A 21782-nucleotide genomic window follows, 5' to 3' on the forward strand; every position below is an offset into this window, starting at 1 on the left:
GCGATTATAGTTAGCTTGGGATATTTACAAATGGTGATATGTGTCGTACCCTCAATTTTCAAACTCAATGTAGGAAAAATGTTCAATAGGTAACAATACATAATTGTACAAACATTTTACTTAAAAAACTATATGATAGTTTCTACACCCTCTCTAACATAGGAAGTCAACAACAATTTATATTAGATATCATGTTTTGTTTGAGAATATTAGACTTGTATTGTATGAAAGATAACGTGTGTCGGTGAGTTTTAGCGTTGGTTTTTCCTATTCTAAAACTCGTGTTCTCAAACAACGTCTTTAGCGCAACACACCATAATTTGAACAACTCGTAGTTGTTCCGCAATCCATTGTTCATTAGGTTGATGTGTTTGGGGAAGTTTACGGGGTTGAGGAAGAAAATGAAGAAAAACAATCAAAATTTAAAAATAATTTTTAATAACAAATTTTTTCTTTATTAAATCAATCATAATTCTTAAAAGTTGGTCTAAGTCACGTGACATTCCACTTCATTGCCATATAGTTTATTGATTGACTTTGACTAATATAATGAACAAAAATGGTCTTTTTAAAATTAAGAGATTAAAATGAATCTTGAGTATAAGCTACAGAAAAAAGAGAGTATTAATCCTTAAATTAATCATGACACATTATATATTTATAAATAAATTGTTTTTTAAAAATATTTTGGTTAAAAATTGTGAGGCCTAAAATTTTAGAAAATTTCTTTAGCCACCTCCCTATGGGGGTCACCCCCAGCGAAAATCCCAAAATATCCCTGCTTCGGAAATGAACTTCCGAAGCGCTTTTTTTTTTTAAAATTTCCTTAATTCGGAAGTTCATTTCCGAAAACAGCATTTCGGAAGTGCACTTCCGAAATACTGCGATTTCTGCAGATTTATCAAAACACTCCCCCTCCCCCAATCATTTACCCTAAATCAAAACAAAAAGTGGCAAAGGCGAAAATTTGTGCAAACAGAATTCCAAAGCTCCATCAAGGCTCCAATCACACTGCTAAACAACATTCAAAAGCCCTCAATCCTAACACTTTGTAAGTTTTGAAATTTTTAGATCTATTATTCAAATGCATGTTATTTAGGGTTTTAATTGTATAAATGATATATGGTTAGGTTGTTAGTAGTATTTAGGTTGTTTAGAAGCATTTTGATTTGTTTTGAAGTTTGGTTTAGGGGTCTGCCATGGAAGTTGCAGAAAATCCCATCGCAGGGGTGTTTCGGAAGTTCATTTCCGAAAACACCTCCATCCCAGTTTTCGGAAATGAACTTCCGAAATGTATCAGAAGTTCAAATTTTTTTGTTTTTTATTATGTCTCTCATATTAATCAATTTCAATTGTTTACAGGAACATGTCAGGCAACCAACCAGCACGCAGGACTGACGCTAAGGGAAGAAAGGGTTCTTCAAAGAAGGAGGTGAAAGAGGTGAAAGAGGTGAAGGAGGTGAAGGAGGTGAAGGAGGTGAAGGAGGTGAAGGAGGTGAAGGAGAAGAAGGAGAAGAAGAAGCTTTTGACTGGTTCTGCTTCGCAGCCTTCAGGCGTGATCAACGCTGATGGTTCTGATACTGAGTGGGATGAGGATTGGTATAATTATCTTCATTCGGAGGAGTTCGCTCGTCGGGAAGAATAACGTGTTTTTATTTTCTTTGATGTGTATTTTGTAACGCTCGTCGGGCAGAATAACATGCTTTTGTCTTGTTTGACGTGTCTTGTTTTGTTCTGATTTCGGATTGTATCGAATAATGTTTTTGTATTGGATTTATCATCTTAGTTTTTGGAAGTGGTAACCGGGGCTGGAACATATGACGGAGGAGGTGGATGTCCGGAGGAAGAAGAACCGGAGGTACGTCCACCGCGAGACAAATGAGCCAATCAATGTAAGCTATAGTTTATCATTATCATCTGGGGACGTCATTTCTAAAAAATCAAGATTAAAAATAATAAGATTTTTTTCCCAATTTTTTGTAATGACGTCCCCTGATGATAATGATAAACTATAGCTTACATTGATTGGCTCCTTTGTGTCGCGGTGGACGTACCTCCGGTTCTTCTTCCTCCGGACATCCACCTCCTCCGTCATATGTTCCGGCCCGGGTTACCACTTCCAAAAACTAAGATGATAATATTATCGTTGTAATCTTCACCCGATTAAATAAAGCGAATTGTAACTTTAATTTTCGTTGGAAGTCTTTTTTTCTCCCCACCACTCTCTCATCCCCACTTACCCGTGTTGAACAATATGTAACTTTAATTTTATGTAATATTATCGTTGTAATCTTCACCCGATTAAATAAAGCGAATTGTTGTTGTTTTTCATTTTATTCTGTCCAGACATATTTTCGGAAGTTCATTTCCGAATTCCCCAGGGGGGTGCGTTCGGAGATGAACTTCCGAAACACCACATTTTCTGAAAAAGTCACTTTATTTCGGAGATGCATCTCCGAAATCAATATTTTATATTAAAAAAAACACGTTTTCGGAAGTTCATTTCCGAAAACACCTTTTTCAAGAAAAAAAAGTACAGTTTCGGAAATGAACTTCCGAAACAAGGGGTATTGTGGTAAATTCACCGGAGGTGGCCAAGAAGGTTGGGAGGTGGGTGAAGAAATTCTCAAATTTTAACTTGAGCTGCCTGACCCTGTTTCTGGTAGTTATTTTTTACTTTTAAACTTGCTTCGCTTTTTTTAGATTAGGGGTGTGCATTTAAATCGGTTCATGCGATCCATAACCATAAATTTGGTTTCCAAATTGAAAAAACCCAAACCATTTTAGTCATTAACTGATCCAATCCATTTAAAGAAAAACAAATAACATTGGATACCCATTTATTCAAATTTGGTTTCTATTCCTAATCCAATTTACTTAAACGTCAAAAATATTTCTCTCTCAATGTTCCTACTGTTACATTTTGTTTAATAGAATCACTTTGTTAATTTTCTGGATCCCAACATTAAATACACCTTACTAATTAGTAAATATTATTTTTCTAACTAAAGATTTTATTTCAAAATACTTTAAATATTACTTAAGATTATTTAATAATTTAAATGATGATTTTATATATTAGAATAATTTTTGTTGTGATGCTTAGATTTACTTGAAAACGTGTTTGAAGTGATGTTGAATTTTGTCAATCAACACATAGATCATCATGCAAAAATTCAAATATGATAAGACTAAAACCAAAATTTAAATTATATATACAACATCAAACTTACTTAATAGAAAGAGACATATTCATATAGAAAACAAATAAATAGTAAATTAGCATATGTGTAGTACGTGTGTTCATCACAAGCAAAAAAAATTAAAAATTGGTTGAAGCAAAAAAAAAATGATGTAGTTGGTTTTAAGAAAAACCGGTTCTTCATTAGATGCCTTTGCTTTTAGCAGTATTGATGAGCTTATTTTTCTGCATTATTTTAATTATCTATTGGAGTTGTATTATTTTGATTATCCATAAGAGTTGTATTGTTCTGAAAGGTATTTTTTTTAAATTGATGGTGTATTTGTTCTAGAGACTATTTTTTTTTTCATTTTTTTTTGGAATAAAGGACTTTAATAACCAAAAACAGATAAGTACAAAGTGATCCTAGGATCCAGCTAGCCAATAAACCAATACAACAAGAAGAGAAGCTAATCTATCATAATACTAATTAGATTAGGCTTGATAGATCTACACCCCAACCCCGATACACAATCTTTTTCTCTATCTCTTGAATGATAACATTACGATCCGCTTTTCCGCCATATGAAATAGTATTCCAATAGGACCAAATGCCATAAACAGTCTCTGCTAAAGCAAGTCTCAAAAGAATTGCTCTCCACCCTTTTTTTGCGCCATGAGTGATACACCAATTGATTTCTTGCTGCCAAGTCATTGGGACATGAATAACATTGATCCAATTTAGAATTGCTACCCAAATGAACCGCAACTCCTCGCAATCAAACAAAACATGCCCATTAGTCTCTTCCTGTCTACAAAAGATACAGTCAGAATTATTTATCACGCCAAACTTCAAGAGTCTGTCCTTAGTAGCAAGACGCTCGTGACACGCAAGCTAAAGAATGAAATTAGCCCTTGGTCTTGCTGGATTTCTCAGCAGAAGCTTATGCAAGTTAACAATTGGAGAGTGGTTCAAAGACAAATAGACCTCATGCATCTTAAATTCATTTTTTGCAGTCATATCGTCCCAAGTATTATGGTGAGACTCAATGTAATCCCTCTGCTCCAGAATTTTTCGAAGGATCCAAGTGCTATCAGTTTTTATCTTGGTCTCCTTAATGTCTCCATCCTTTAAGTAATATGAATTCACCCATTTTATCCACATGTTATCTCTTTTGTGACATAAATTCCAAAGAAGCTTAATCAAAGCACATTTATTCCAAGTCTCTAGGTCTACAAGCCCAAGCCCTCCTTGTTTAACCGATTTGCAAACATTTTCCCAGGACACAGGACTTTTCCTGCTACCCACATCAGCACCTGTCCAGATATACGTTCTACAGACTGCATTGATTTTCTTAATAACCAGTTTCGGCAGAGGAACAACCATGAGCCAACAATTCGCAATTGCAAAATATATGCTTTTAACTAAGTGAACCCTCCCTGCATAACTCAGTAATTTTGCTGACCAATGTTTGATCCCAGCAAGAATTTTATCAATTTGGGGCATATAATGACTGGTGGAAAGCTTTTTACTAGAGAGAGGTATCACAAGATACCTAAAAGGAAAGTATCCTTCAGAGAAGCCATACTTTTACAGGATAAGAAGCTTCGTATCTACCACTACATTACCAAAGAACATCCTACTTTTAGAATTATTAACTTTCATACATGTGGATTTAGCAAATTTAGAGAAGGCTTGAAGCATTAGATCCATAGAAGTGAAGTCTCCTCTAGCAAACAGAAGCACATCATCAGCGAACATCAAATTAGTCAATTGAAGTTTGGCACACTTGAAATGATGATAAAACTCGGGATTGAGTTGTATTTGATGTAAGGCATTTTTTTTAATGGGACTGTTTTTAATCGAGATATTGTTTATGGAGACTATAAGAGCCAAATTTTAACCTATTTTTTTAAATAATTTTTTTTTGGACATAAATTAGTGTTAGAACTAGTAAAAATAAAAAGACTAGTTAAAGTAAATAAAACAATTTTTTTTTATATAAAATTGATTTTTTAATAATTGGTTTTAAAATTGATCTTCTTATAAAATTGTTTTTTTTTTTTTATAAAAAAACTGGATTTGAGAGAAACTAATTTAATACTGGTTTTTTAAAAGAAAAATGGTTTTTATGAAAAATCGGTTTAAAATTGAATTAATCCACATGAAAACCGGTTTTGAAAAAATAAATAAGTTTTAATAAAACAATTTAAAGACCCAAATCAAATCATATATATGGTTCAATTTAATTTGATTATTGATCTATGCACATCCCTATTTAAATAAAGTCTTTTGGAGCATGTTGTTTTGGACTTTGAAAATTTTCTCTTTGATTCAACTATTTTGAAACGGAAACGTTAACTACCTTCTATACTATTTTTGTACCAATTCATTTTTACCAACCTATATATAAAATTTCCTCAAAAACTTCTATTCGAATCTTAAAATTTTGAATATCACACATATATTAATTTAAAAGCCGATGAGACAAAACGTGCAATAACTACTGATTCATCTTAATGTAAGAATTATGGATTTACATTTCTACTTTTTATACTGAAATTAGAGCGAAGATTGAGCAACCATAATTTATAAGAAGAGTTAAATAAATTGAAAATTTTAAAAGATTAAAAATTGAACCTTCGCTAAAAAAATACAAATATAATAAACAATTACAAATCTACAAGTGTTCAATATTCCAAATATAACTAAGAATCACCATCTCCCTGAAAACTTTATTCCACCTCTTTCTGAAATCTACAAGTGTAAAATTTACTGATGTTTTCCTCCTTGTGGTGACTAAGAATTATAACATAGGGCAAACAATTTTTAAAACGGTTTCAGGTAAATTGGTTTAACAATAAAAAAAATATGTTCGGAAAATCAACATACTTTATTTCATTTACATTTAACATATTTGGTTTTCAAACACCATAGACAATTGCTTTTTTTTTTTTTTTTAAATTCAAAGACTCGTGTATAATGATACTGTGTCTCTTTAACTATGAAAGTAACTTTTACAAATATTAGAATTTGTCATTTAAAGTGGAGTAATATCCTTTTGTCTTCCATTTTATATAAATTACCATTGATTTTCATTAGTAAATTAGTTAGTGATATTATGCTTTTTTTATACAAAAAATTAGTGCAGACCTCAAGGTTATTTTTTTTATATAGAAATACTTATAGATAATTCATCAAAGAAATTTTTATTAAAACTCACAATCTCTCGGTATCTGAGTACTTATTAACTGAGTCAATCTACCTTAAAAATTTTGTATTATGTAATTTTATAAAGTGAATATTTGAAACATTTTTAACTTTTGAAATTTGATAAAAATTAAAAGAAATTCTTTTTAATTTAAATACTTTAAAAAACATTTTTGGGAATTCACAATGTTTGGGGTAATGAGGATTTTTAGTTCAAATATAAAATTTAAGATAAGCATGTATCTAACACTTGATTTTTAGTTCAAATATAACAGTGTAAGAAAAGCATGTATCCACACTTGATTTTTAGTTCAAATAAATTTAAGAAAAGCATGCATCTAACAGTTAAAAAAAAAGTTATACTTCTATTCTATCAACTCTATTTCCTATTTATTTATTCTAATCTATGTTTAGTCTTTTATTTGATTTAGAAACTAAACACCAATAACAAAATTCACCAAAATCACAAAAAGAGAACTAATCATAAAAGAACAATTTTGTATTAATTAAATTTAATATTGTATAAATTCTAAAATATAGTTAACACAATTATTTATTTTCCAAAGTTGAGCTTGAATTTGGGTTATGGTTTTATAAGTAAGCAATCAGTGTCTTGTACAGTTTCTTACCATTATTGGTCTAAGTTGTGTCTCTATTTATCACTTGATGGTAACATCTTCATTGACTCTTGTGACCTTTTATTTTCTTTCTTGTTCTTCGTCCCTCATTGTGTAGCTTATAGCTTTTGACCCATTGCTATCTATCTCCCAATGCATATTGTACTGTAGTCTTGGGCCATGATAGATATGAATAAAACAAAACAAGTCCACAGAGTATCTCTGCTAACACTCTAGTTTAGAAATTCCAATTCTATCTCCAAAAGAAAAACATGAGCTGACCTCAATTACATTAATATCAAAGTCATAATATCTTTTGGCAAACGGACGTCCGTCCCGTATAATTTCGTCTTGCAAAAACCCATAAGAAAATGGGGCGGGACAGGACGGTCATAGTTGAGGATGCAGGTCTAAAACCTTATCCCTCCTCGCAAATAAGTGAGAATGAGGTGGATAAGTCCGCGAACACTGCATTTTTTTAAACCTAAAAATATAAAATTTATGTTAATGCACGTGCCCGCAAAAACCCACATATAAAACGAGATAAAACAGGACGGTCACACTAGAGAGTAAGAGTCTAAAACCTTGGTCCGTGCCACACAAAAGTGCGGATAAACGGACATGCCAAAGACCCGTATTGCCCCCTATTTTTTCCCTATCTTTCATAACATACATTGCAACAGAATAAATTATATTTTATATACAACATTAGAATCAGGGTGGTCTTTAATTTACTCTTAATTAAGAATCCTATTTACTCTTCATTTAACCATGAACAATCTAATAAAATATCTTATTTAATTGTAAAAAATTTGTGACTCTATCTTGTAACTCACCTTGCACATTTTATTAAGTGATTTTAATTAAAATGTACTAAAACACATGGTAGATGAGTAATATTAAATGTTTTGACATTAAATAGAGTCTCCTACTACACTGAAATTCATATAATTGTTGTACTTAAATTATTCATAACAATGTTCATAAATTATTCCTATTAGAGAAACTCTTAAAATATCGCTCACATGTTTATGAATAATTTATGAACATTGTTGAAAGTTTTCTTAACGTAGATTGAAGTTTGATCATTCATATATTTTCTAATGTAAATATTGTTCAGTCATGGACCAGAATCTTCTCCTGCTGCCTCTCTCGTGTTGTTCATTCTGCGACAATCTTAATCGTTTGTTGGTTTTCAAGACAGTTTATGTTTTTAAGTTTTTTCTCTTGAAAATCAATAGGCTGTTAGATCATTTGCATGATTGATGGCAGAATGCATTGCCCTGGAGAGAGGATCCTTTTCCTTCATTCATACCTTTTAATTAAATAAAAAATACTTTACGCATTATACATTCATTTTAATTCAAGATATCTCACATTAAAAAAAATACATACATATAAATTAACCAATATATTTTTTTTGTTGTTGTTAATTATAACACTTGTTAAAATATTTTAATGTTACTTTTGAACGTTTTTTGAGGGATAAGTTGAATTTGATTATTGTTTTTAATGATTGTTTGATGGATTATATTTTATATTCCTATTCTTTTTATTTTTTATTTTTTATTCAATAATTTTTTATATTATAAAACATAGTGATTAAAACAAAAGAACAAAAATATAATACATTTTTGTAAAATAAATTTCAACAATAACTCTATATCATAATATTAGTTCAATTAGTACTCTTACTAAGTAGGATATCCAAAATGTGATAAAAAGAGTGTGTCCTCAACTATCCTTTTAAATAGACACCACATTAAAGAGAGAATATCATATACATCCTTTCAAATAGACTCCACATTGAGGTTACCTAATTGGTGCTAGACAAGTGAAATACTCCATATTCTTAGTTTTTTACATTTACATTACACATGTTGTTCACTTATAAACCAAAAAAACATTTTGAATAGACAGATCTCAATGGAACCAAAGAGATAAGAGTTGGGTTTGGAAAGAGACAAGGATGGTGAAGTGAAGTCACAAGCACACAGCTCATCCAAGAAATGCTTTTTTTTATTACCATACAAATCATCACTGTTGAGGGTGGTCCTCTAATTACCTCTCTTTGTATATGCAAAATTTTGGCCTTTATTGGAGACTGGTTTTTCATTGCTTGACAAAGACATATCTGTGTGCAAAAAGGATTTCTTGCATAACAATTGGAATAATTATTATACATATATTTACTCACCAATTTGGCTACATTACAAAAATAGCTTGTCATTGTGATACGAATTTTACAAGCATTACATTAATATATGTGCATAATATTGTTAGTTTAATTGTTTCCTTTGTTTATACACATATACATATGAAGTTGACTTTTAATCTTAAGTAAACTTGTTAACCATCTATTTATAAATAATTAAATATAGATCCCTTCATGTTGCATTATTTTTCACATTGAATTTTATCCTTTACCTTAACTAATTACATTGATTTTTTATTAAAAAAAATGAATTTACGTAAATATATTTTTAAAAAGGATTATCAGTTAAATTTCACACTATAATATATATATATATATATATATATATATATATATATATATATATATATATATATATATATATATATATATATATATATATATATATATATATATATATATATATATATATATATATATATATATATATATATATATATATATATGTTTTTACATTATGAGTCCTTCACAACAATTTATCAATATTATTTAAATGCAATTAAAAAAATCATAATTTAAAATTTAATAGTTGTGATTAACTGAACTGATAATGAATATCAATCAATTTCAATAAAATAGTTCTAACTTCAACAACTAACTTTTTATAGTAAATTTAAACACACTAAAATAACAACGGTTTAGTTTTTTTTATAAACGGTAAGAGTTAGACACGAAGAACTAAAATTTAAATATGGAAATGGGTGGATCTACAACCCAGCAAATTTGGGCATGCGTCCGAGCTCAACTTCTCTTTTCGTCGTATACTCCTCACTTAATAGTTGATTTTTAGATAACACCAGAGATAAAATTAGTAATTTTTAAATAAAATAAAGGACAAAATTAGTAAAAACAAGGTGTGAAATTTTTGGACAAAATCAAGGGTAAAATTTTTAGACAAAATCAAGGGCAAAAATTGTAGAAACAAGATGTAAAATTAGTAAAAACAATGTGTAAAACTTTTGCCCAAACTCCCTAAAATTTCTGACTCCACCACTGAATATGGAGAGGTATTTTTTTCCCCACTATTATGAAGGAGTTCGATTTATTTACACTATGATAAATTAATGGATTGGGCTACCAAGTTTTTTTAATCCAACTTAAGTAATAGATACATACATAAGCAACGGGACAGGTTGTGAATGCTTATTATATGCGAATCCTCAAACAATTCTCATTTCTCTCTCCAAACTCAAAAAGAGATGGAGAACTCGAATTCAAACTCGACCCAAACGAGTTCGGATTGGGCTTGGATATTTCCACTCCATCAGACTATCACTATTTATTTAGTGAAATTAATTTTTTAATATAAATATTTATTTTTTTAAAAATCAAATTACATTATAAATGATAAAATAAAATAATAATTTTTGTTCTTTCATACATTTTAAATAATAAATATAAGCAAAATATTAAAATATTGATCACATATTTAATATTCTAAATTATAAAAAATAAATAATAAAGTATATAAGAAAATTAATTCGAGGGACTAGTTCGGGGTGGATACTAGTGTCTGCACTACCCGATCCGTCTCATATTTTATAATTAGAAAATTTTTAAACTCAAACACAAATTCAGTCAAAATAAATTTTTCTCATCAATTTAAAAACAAATCAGATGAGTAATCGTGAGTACGAAATTTATTGTCACACCTAAATAGATGTAAGAAAATTTGATTTTAGAAGTGTGAGTTCAAAATATACAATTCTAAGGCATTCATTTTAAGTGATGAAATTTTAAATGTTTAGATACATTTTGAATCTTTCAGAATTGTCAATCCTCAATTTTAATATATCCATTTTTATTTATTTATTTATTTATAATTTTGATATTTTAGATTTTAAATTACATGATTTTTGTTCATACTTCAAATTGTCACCCAATTTTTATCGAGTAATAATTGTATGCAATACATTGGAGACATATTTGCAATTTTTGTCCACAACTATTATTTTTGCAATTTTAATCTCTGCATTTTAAATTACGCAACTTTAATTCAAACATGAAATTGTCAATTTTAATTCTCACTCGAAGCTTTTATAAAAAATTGTAGAATATTTATCTGTGTTGTCAACTTATTAGTCAATATCTTGAAATGACTAGTATAAGAAATTCAAGCTGCAATGATGCTTCTCAATTATGATTGAAGACAAAATAAAATGATCTTCACAAAACTAAATCATTTTCTATTTTATCATTTATTCAAGGGATAATTATTGAAATAACTACAAGAAAGTTAATATTGCAGATTTGTTATGGAAGAAACATCAAAGACCTAGCAACGTTAGAGTTTTGCTAAAGGGTCTTTTATATATATATATATATATATATATATATATATATATATATATATATATATATATATATATATATATATATATATATCAGGAAATTCAAAATATAAATTGTGACAAGGTTTTGGTCATAGATGCTGCATTGCTGCAGATATATATTTCATGTTATTAATAAAGAATTGCTTAGATATTTAGATTGGTGTAGTAATGAATGAGTTCGTGAGATATTTGTTGGCAGATTTGGCAAAGGAACTTGAGAAACCATCAACTTTGGTTGAAAGGTTATATCACCTTTTGCAGCATTGGTTAAAGAGTTTCTAATATATCAGCTTAGTTGTTTGTCACTTTTTATGAAACTTATATCCTTATTGTAGTTTACACTTCTATAATTTGAGTGTGATAATAATACTGCAAGAGAGAACGACTTAATTAATAATATTGTAACTAGTAATAATTTTGAGTTTGATAATAGTTTTGATTTTAATTTTAATTGATATTGATGATTTTTGTTGTTATAGAGAATGTCCTTTTGGAATCTTAAAATGGATTCATTAAACTGATGCAGAGTTTTTGAATTTGATATATTTTGTAGACTTTTTGTTCAATATGCTTCAAAATTGGAAGAAAAAAAAAATCTAATATACCCTATTTTTAAAAAAAATTCAAAGGTATCCCACTTTTTCAACACTCTCAGTCATTTATTGGCCGGAGGTATACTATGTAGCATTTTAAAAAAGACCCCGGCCATCCATTGGACGAGGTTTTTTTTTTCTTTTTATTTTAAGTCATTTTAGGGCACATTGAGCAAAAAGTCAAAACTATTTTGTATTATAAATCTAAATCTTAATATTTTAAGACGACATAGAAATAATTCTAGTGGTAACTTAGAGAATTATATGTCCCATTGATTTTACTAAAACAAATTTTCAAGGAGATGAGACTGCTTGGATATGCCGAGAGGTATTATAGCCTGTAAACTATATCTCACTGACTCCCTAACTCGCAAAACCGAAAATTAGAGGTCTCATTGATTTTTCGAAAAATAAAATTTTCAATTTTTGCTTTTCCTACATTTCCCTTGAGAGTTTGTCTCTACACCCATGCTCTAATATCTACTATTTTGTTCTCAAGGTGAAGAGGATGAGCTAACTGGCCGTAGATGTTAATTTTCTTATTATGTGTTATTCAATATTTTTTTCTGTGTCCTATACGATTTTTTTATGTGAATTGTTTTCTCATTTTATTTTTTTTATTTTTTCACTCTTTCACTTTTTCCTTATGTGAGTTTATTTTTCTCTACCTCCAAGATTATCAGTCATAAATTCCAAAAACCATGTTCAACTATCATTTATTTCCGTGTCAACAACAACAAAAGCTATTTGCAGCATCTGGTCATTAAGACCTCTACTTATGGTTGCCAATATTTGTCCTCCATTAAGAGCTTTTAAAAAGCACCCATCAAGACCAATCACATGTCTACAAAACTTGAAAAATCTCCTTACATGTTACATAACATATGTATAGTCTTATGAAATTAGGCCTTCTATAGCAACTTCTTCTTGCACATGTTTGAAATTTAACTTGTCCGTGGACCCAAGTGTTATTAGAATCTCATGACAATAATCATAATTTTATTGTAATTCTATAGGAATGAACCATCTACCATGTCTCTATCTGCACATTTTCCCCTAATTTCTTTTGTCTTTTTTACCCTTACATTCCACTTCTTTTGAGCCTTTTCCTTTATATTCTTAATCTTCATATTAGGATTATTTATTTAAGGAATTATGAATCCTCATAATCAACCACTTTGTACTCATCATCTGACATCATAGTCTTTGCTACAAATGTGGATGTCAAATACTTTCCTAAGTTGCCAAGATTCCTCCTTTGGCAACTTGGCACAACAGGCTTCCCCCTTACATCCCTCTTTAAATCTAACTATAACCCTTTGTTTGTTATTTTTAATGAACTTTAGCTTACTACCATATTGGACAACATAAGTTGTTATTGCCACCATAAAATCACACTTGGTAGTGAAAAATGTTCTTAACTCCAATTTATAATCCGCAATGTCTTTCTGTAACTTAAAAATTAGATGCTTCTTTCTAGTTGTTCCACTATTCTCATCCCTTTCACGTCCACTTTCTAACTCATCACTATTTTTTCCAGTCCCATTAACCCCCTCTTGTATTTATGTTGTTTGATAGTACCATCTTGAGCATTATCATAGTCAAGTAGATTATCCATTTCCATTTTCATAAAATCATCATTATCATCAAAGTCATCAAATGTAATATCCAATGCAATATCATAATTATAACTTTCATCATAACTCTCATCCTCACTTATAGAACCAACCATGACACCCTCATTCATCTCATATGTATTACCTTCATCATTGTCCAACCCATCTTGCACCTCACCATCTTGTCCCTCACCATCCTGAACATCACTTCCTTGCACCTCATCATCTTGCCCCTCACCATCTTTGAACATTACCACCCTGCACCTCAAAATCCCCCTAACTAATTTTTTATAAAGTTTAGAAAGCAAATCTTCTTCCTCAAGATTTACAATATCCGCAAGATTTAACTTTTCTTTCTTCAGAGGACCGTCATAAAACTCGAGTTGAGACACTGGATGTTGTATATAAACATCAACACTTAAATATATCTTACAAAGATCAGCAATATCTAGTGCACATTTGTCATCAGCCAAAACATGCAATCCCAAATGTTGTGCTCTTGTACCATATTGTATCTATTTACATACATTCTAGTTTCTTGACTATACCTACCAACTTAAAATAACTCCACTTATCAACATCAGTTCTTAATTGAAAAACTGTTTCTTCATATACAACTAATTCATTATCCAAAAAATGACCTACGGTGATGAATAAACAGGTGAATGTATTCAATGTTTACATATGTCCATCAAAATTAAACTTAGAAAGGGGGAGAGATTACTAAAACCTAAAAAAGAGCAATGCAAGAGTCCTAAAACCTAAAATAAAAAACATATAAACACTAAAAACCCCTAAAACAGAAAAGAGATGAAAGCAAAAAAAAACTCTAAATCCTAAAGCAAATATAGGAAAAATTTGTAAAAGCTAAATTAGACAGTGGCTAGAAATTACTAACCGTTGTGAAATCTACAACTTCAAATGCGTCTACACAGTCATATTCTCAAGAAATTGGTTTTCTTACCTTCAATTATACATACACACTCGTGTTCTCCATCGTCTTCATCGTCTTCTCCATGAGCCTTTTTGTGTCTTAGAATTTTTTGAATGGGAAAATGCAAATAGTATAACATGATTTGATCCTTTTCCTTTAATCAGATGTGTTTTTTAATTTAATCTCTACATCAGTGCCACGTGGACATTACGAGGCCATTGGATCTAACTTTGACTAACAGAGCAAGCAGAAAGGACAAGCATGACACAGTTTGAAGAAATAAGAGCATTAATATCAGCAATTTCTTGTTGACTGTTGTTCATTCTGTTCCAAAAACAACTATGTTAGAATTCTTTGGATATTTGACTGTGCAACATCGTTCATTAATTTGGTAACATTCTCACGATAAGGAACATTTCTTTCACCTAAATTGGATTAAAAATTATATACTACTAAATATAAAGTGTATTGTAGTATTTTGTTAGATCAATTTTAGAGTTTTTATTAGTCGTGCGGATGTTTAAAAAATATTGATTAGTTGTTTAATTAATTAAAAAAATATAAAATTATAAAAAAAATTAGTATGATCTATTTAAAGAACCAAATTGGATTCTTTGAATATGGTTGCTCTATCTCTAGAGTATATTTGGATTGATGAAAAGTGACAAAATGAAACGAAATGGAATGAATGGAATGAGGTTTTATTGTTTGGATCAATTAAAATTGGATTGAGCATAGCAATATGAATTCAATTCAATTACTTACCATATTTCTTTCACTTCGATTTGGACGAAATGACAAATTTGTCTTGCTCCATCACAAATATAGTCAAACAATAAAATGAAATCTTCATTTCACTTGATTCCGTTGTATTTCATTCCATCTATCCTGTTTCGTTCATTTGTTGAAATTCAAACACAGCCTAAATTGTTTTTTTTTTTTAAATTAAGAGATTAACATAAACTTGAATTACCAAAGATGATATTTAACCAATAATTCAATTAATCCTATAAATAAACACTCGTATATGTATTAAATAAAATATCAAAATAGCATAAAAAATATTTAAAAATAAAAATGTCGATGGCATGGATTCAATTTGAAATCAAGCTTCACCGTGCCATTATTTTTCTCAGAAAACCATCTCCGACGAGCATGATCCAGAGCGCCACCGTCATGGTTTCACCACCACCACCTCTCAGGTAACCTCCATTCACTCCCACTCTCTCACAATTCACGCATCTTCCCCTTTACCCTCACTTTAAGAATCCTCAATTTCCCAACTTTTCACACTCTCTCTCTGCCACTTTCCGTTACATTTCAACTTCAATTAGGTTAACTAACGCGGTTCCCGTTATCACTCATTAACTTTGACTCACTTTCTTTTTTCTCTGTAAAAGCTCTTTCTTATCACAATTCACATGCTGTTCCAATTTTCGAAAAGCAGTTTTTTTTTTTTAAATTCAATTTTAGTACCAAAATGGAATCACACACTTTCTTTGGCGTACATTACACACAGAAAAAAGAAAGATTGAAACTTTGATTGTGACTCTTCGTCTGACCACTCAGCACTATATTCAAAAAAATTCCCTTTTCTTATCGTCCTCTTCTTCTGTACACTACAAAACAAACAAGTTCCACAGTTTTTCCATCTTCAAAATCCATTTTTTGTCTGCAATTTTTATTACCCCTTTACTCAAGATTCCAACTTTCCCCTTTCATTCATCTCAATTTTCACAACTGTCAATTGGGTTCATTTGTTTTTATTCATTGACATCATTGTATATTGTTATTGCTCATTTATGAAATATCAGAAACTGTTTTTTTGTTAATGAGGAGTTCTTTTATGTATATGTGTTTTATGGATTTTTAACTGCTTGGTTGGTGATGATTGATGAACAAATAGGTTTTCTTTAAAACTGTTGCTTAGTAAAAAATTGTTGACTGTTTAGTTGTGGCAGTTATGGGTGGTGAGGGTAGAGTTGAGATTGTGAGTGGTAAAGGGTGTTCAAGGTTGTTTTCGTCTTCGTTTACTTCAATCAGAGGTCTTCCGCCATTGGATCAAATGTCTCCTATTTCATTGTCTCCGCAAGTGTCATCGACTGCTCCTTTTGCTGGTCTTGTTATATGCGTAACTGGCTTATCTAAAGGTGTGGATTCATTTCATATACATATTTATCTTATTTGACTTCCAAGTCATTGGTTAAACTCTAAAAGTTCTTTCAAGCCTTTTCTTTTTGAAATAGTGAACCAACCATATTGTTTGGTTTGTTTTTCATTTTGTGATAAAGACTAAGAAAGTTGAAGAAGGAGTTGAAAAACGAAAGTGTTTTTCTTTGCATTATCTATTTTGTTGATAGTAATTAGTAATTTAGTATATATATTTTATGAAATCTAGCTTTCTCTACCTCTTCTGTTTTGCATTGTTTTCTACTAATAATAAAATGTTCATATGCTAGAGGTTGAAAAGGTGTATTTATTTAGAGATATCAAACTTATAAGAGATATTCATACCATGATGTTGTTATTCTTTGAATTGGTGTTTTGGCAGAAGCAAGGAATCAGGTCAAGGAGGCTACAGAGAGATTAGGTGGCCAGTATAGCCCCAATCTGCATCCTCAATGTACTCATTTGGTGGTTCAGATATCCTTTTCTTCTAAACTTTCCTACATAAAAATACCAGAAGCAAGATGCTGTAATAGGAAGTTGTGATTTTCATATACTGTCATGTACGCTGGAAAAAAATCGGCCAAATCCTGGAAATTGTTTTCTTGACTTTCTTGTTTGTGGGAGAGAAAAAATTTCTGTCCCACAGTATTGTTTAACAGTGGCTATAGCAGCACTATAGCGCTATCGCATAGCGGATTTTGAACAAATAACTATTTTCTGTGATACGCTATTTAGTAAAAAATATTATGAGCTAACTGCGCTATAGCACAACTGCATAGCGGAATTTGAACAAACCATTATTTTCTTTGATCCGCAATTGACACCATTGCTTTATCTATATTTGTTTGTGCTGTGTTAATGAATATATTATTATTTTATACTCAGTGGATCACTCAAGAATCATTACCATGATTGTTGTTTTCCATCCACTTTCCACATCATGGATATTTCTGTAGTACGTTTGTGTTAGTTGGTTCAGTGTCATCATGAAATCTTTAACATTTAGCACAATTTTGGTGGATGCAAATTTGAGCATGCGCTGAAGCATGGAGCAAAAAATGGTCTCTTTGTTGTCACACTGGGTTGGTTTGTAGATAGCGTCAAGAAAAATGGTAATTGAGTTCATTTAATTTCTATTTACATTTAATTTTATTATTATTTTGGTTATCTTTGTTGGTAGTTGTAATTTAGATGTTGTGCTATGAAGTCATGCATAATACGGTAACCTGACATAGTTTATGGTGATATTAGTTATTGTTAGGATCTGAATGCATTTTCTTTTTGTCTGCGACAGTAAGGTTGACTGAATCACTTTATAGTCTGAAGAGCTATGGAGATAACGATATGCACTTGGATGATTTTAGATTGCTTCGAAGGTATACAAATACTGGAAATTGTCTTCCTGCAAGAATCCATGAAACAAAACATTCTCATTGTGCTGAAGAATATCTAAGATTCTCTGATAAAGAAGAGTCTACCAGAAGTTTAGACTCAACTTTGTCTGGTTGCTCCATCTATGTTGATCCACACGTTTCATCCGAATTGCGGAACAAGGTAAAATTCATGTGAACTAACAATAAATATCTAGCATTTTGTAACAGTATGTTTCCTCTGTTTCAGTTAGGTTAGTGTATGATTCGAGTGTTCTTAGCTGACACATTTAGATGCTTTACATATTCAATAGGTTGTCGAGTCGGCCTCAAGAGAAGGTGCTAGTTTGGTGGACCAATGGTTTGTTGGTTGCAATGTTAGTCATGTAGTGACTGAAGGGACATCCATTCAAAGATATCTCGGATACTCTAGTAACCTCATTACAGTGAGTGCTTCTACATTGTAATTTAATGTTTATCTAAACATTGAAAATAACCTTTGGAGACATGCAACTTTTGGACTCACGAAAGTTAATAGTATTATTTATATCACAATGATGTCTTTTTTATATATGATATGTCTCAGCCACTGTGGATTCTCAAAACAGCTAAGGAGAAACAAATGCAAAGGCTTGTTAACATGTCTGTTGATTTGGCTAGACAAGTTGGCTTGATGCTCGAAGACGTTCATAATGGCCTTTCAGAGAAGGTAATTTCTCATTACATTCCTTTACAATTTCAAATTCATTTTTCTCTATTGCATTTCATTTGCTAAACATTGTTAGAAGGTGTTAAAGCCCTAGACTTCCCCCCTTTTTACTGGAATTGTGATATGAATTTTGTTGACATAATAACAGGAAGTAGTAAAGCAACAAGTCCATGACGATCATCTAGGCAGTAAAAGTGATGTTAGTTACGAAGAAAGACAACAAATTGTAAATTCGGCAAAAAATGGTGTTAGAAGTCGCCGTGGTCGGCGAATGCAGGTCAGTCTTAAGGTTGTAAAATTTAATTTCAAGCACAATCATTCTCCCCTCTTTAGTTTGTTTTCCATGATAATCTTCAACATGAAATTGCAGACATGTCAGACCCCAATCCGGCCGATAACACCAAACAACCTTCTGGATTCTATCTGTTGGTCAATATCAGAGGCAACTTCATCTGCTACTATTTATACAGACTCTTTCAGCGCTGAAGATCCTAATGATAATCATACTTCAATATTTTTTGATGCAAAAGGGGATGCAAAGGATTCAGACGCATCATTTTCAAACTCCACACGTCCTCTAACAGAAAGGTTGTTATCAATTCTATAGCCGAAAGATTATTTTCCTGATTTAGTCAGTATGACTTATAATTATCTCATTTGTGGCTTTTTGCAGTGAGAAATCTGAGTTGGTATTTAAAAATCATTTTCTCACCATACTCTTCCCAGTCGACCGGTTTTCCGAGATCGGCCCTTCCTCAAGGACATTTTTCAACAATAACGGTTTTACATGTCTTCAGGTGTTGGATCATATACATGCATTTTATCAGGTACAAGGAAAATTTGCAGGGCTTATCTACATTTTCTTATAATGCGGTTTACATTGTTTATGTGCCTCTCATTCATCAAGAACTGCCACTAATGAGCTAATGGGTGGGGTGATCTGTGTGATAGGAGAACATGTCAAGCCAAGAAATAGAAGTGGCGATTCATACAGATTCAAGACACGCGGATAAGCTTCGATCAGTGTACTCAAGTAAGGAAACAGCAGAGCGTGGATATGCGATGTTCAAACGAACTGAGTTTTTGGGAAGCCGCACAAGTTTTGAAATGTTGAAGCGTGTAAGTGGAGACAACAACTCCAATGTGTATGAGTTATTACTTAGGGCGTAAGGTACATTAAAAGTCACAAGTTGAGTTTTTAGCATCTGTATTTTACCAGAGTTGTATTTGTAACATTAATGGAAGAATAGGGTGCCCAAAATGGGAACTGTGAATACAAGAAATGGAAGATTGGTGAAATAGGAAAAGCTGTAACTTAGAGCCCAAGTTTTAAAAAAGTTATCTATTAAAAGATGGATACTTGAAAATCAACTACTAACCCAAGTCTTAAAAAGGTTTTTTAATTTTCATTTTTATGCTGAAGTTTACACAAAATTGACAGAAACTAGTTCAAGTTGTAAATCATTTTTTTTTACGAGGAGTTGTAAACCACTTGAACTAATGATTTTTCGTTATTACGATTTTCATGCTTTTCGTAACAAATGTCAATCTTTGTTTTGAGCAATCTTATTGGTTACAAATGATTTATACAAGAAAGCATAGAAATAGAATACTTGACCTATGAAGTTTTTACATGTATAAGAGAGTGAGGGGTTTAGTTTTTACCATAGAAATAGAATACTTGAGCAATCTAATTGCACCCTCACTAATTCCCTCAATCCAAACCATGTGAAAACTCAAAAATATCACACAAACTAATTTTTTGCACAGTCTCTCACCCAATTTTTTAAGGAATCTCTAAATATGCCTCCAGATTCGGCATTGAAAGTAGACTTTTTTTAAGTACCAACTCAATTGAGCTAAATCTAACTGTTATCTAGGTGACTCCAAGTCTCCAATGAACATGTTTGATCTTTGATTTTAAGAACCTATTGTTGTTCTCCACTTGGTTGGCATTCTCAATCTCCTTTACCACATGCATGGTTGTTTCTGCTGGATTGTCAAGTCACTGAAAGAACACTTCAAAAATCGATTTGTTCTTCAACATCTACAATTACCAACAAGAGATCATAAACACAAACTTACATTGTACTTTGTGAAAATTAGCAATATTTTTTTTAAATTGTAATAAATTCAATTCCTGCAAGAAAAATAAAATTGAGTTATTTTGTTAAAATGAACCAATCTAGTTCATACTTCTGTTGCATAAAGGAAAATTTCAAAGTACATGAACTAGTGTCTATATACCAATTACAATCAGGAGAGATTGTTGGGTTCCACCTGAGGCACCTATAGTTTGTCAAAAATTTGTCATTAACATAAGTCAAATGGAAGTTTGAATTGGATAGGAGCATTTCCACTTCCAAACAGTATTCTAGACTATATTTGTATCAACAACAATCAAATATGAAGAAATATATTTATATTTCAAATGATATACCAATATAAAACTCATGATTTCTATTATCACCTCACCATAATTTGTCAGTATCATCTTCAAAAAGAAGAGGAGGAATAACAATAATGAACCTGTTCTAAAGCAACTCAAGATTCAATTTTTCTTCCTTATTACAATGTTTTTTTTACTGTTATAATGAACCTGTTCTAAAGCAACTCAAGTTTAAACCTGTTTTTTTAAACCTACTAGTTTGTTTCTCATATGCACAATAAAGAACCTACTAGTTTGTTTAATTCAAGAACATTTTTCAGCTGAAGTATACACATCCAATAAAACAAACTAGCAGGTTTAGCTATAAAATCATGTTGCAGAGCTGATTCAATTAGATTGAGATAGTTTTTCAACCAAAACCAAATGTAACACACCATACAAATAA

At 31.0% G+C, this 21782-nt stretch overlaps 1 protein-coding gene across 2 annotated transcripts; it reads left to right on the forward strand.

The window, feature by feature from the left end:
- The first annotated feature begins 15766 nt into the window (after nt 1–15766).
- Nucleotides 15767–20319, forward strand: LOC131660711 (uncharacterized). Of its 2 annotated transcripts, none has more exons than XM_058930006.1 (11): nt 15767–15902; nt 16653–16850; nt 17252–17343; nt 17879–17981; nt 18164–18423; nt 18554–18685; nt 18826–18948; nt 19097–19225; nt 19319–19536; nt 19622–19775; nt 19900–20319. In XM_058930006.1, the coding sequence occupies exons 2-11, from the start codon at nt 16664–16666 to the stop codon at nt 20116–20118; spliced, it is 1617 nt and encodes a 538-aa protein (XP_058785989.1). In that variant the 5' UTR covers nt 15767–15902; nt 16653–16663; the 3' UTR covers nt 20119–20319. The 2 variants fall into 2 exon arrangements, with proteins under 2 accessions (XP_058785989.1, XP_058785990.1); XM_058930007.1 differs by having other exon boundaries at nt 15782–15902; nt 16662–16850.
- Nucleotides 20320–21782: the final 1463 nt, after the last annotated feature.

The sequence above is a fragment of the Vicia villosa genome, linkage group LG3, assembly GCF_029867415.1.
Source record: "Vicia villosa cultivar HV-30 ecotype Madison, WI linkage group LG3, Vvil1.0, whole genome shotgun sequence".
In the NCBI taxonomy this organism is placed as follows: Eukaryota; Viridiplantae; Streptophyta; class Magnoliopsida; order Fabales; family Fabaceae; genus Vicia; species Vicia villosa.

What these genes read in the sequence shown, in the direction of transcription:
- LOC131660711 (XM_058930006.1), top strand. Translation starts at nt 16,664, where the DNA reads ATGGGTGGTGAGGGTAGAGTTGAGATTGTGAGTGGTAAAGGGTGTTCA. An exon ending in CGTAACTGGCTTATCTAAAG is followed by an intron (nt 16,851 to 17,251) that starts GTGTGGATTCAT and finishes GTGTTTTGGCAG; the next exon opens with AAGCAAGGAATCAGGTCAAG. An exon ending in GCCGTGGTCGGCGAATGCAG is followed by an intron (nt 19,226 to 19,318) that starts GTCAGTCTTAAG and finishes ATGAAATTGCAG; the next exon opens with ACATGTCAGACCCCAATCCG.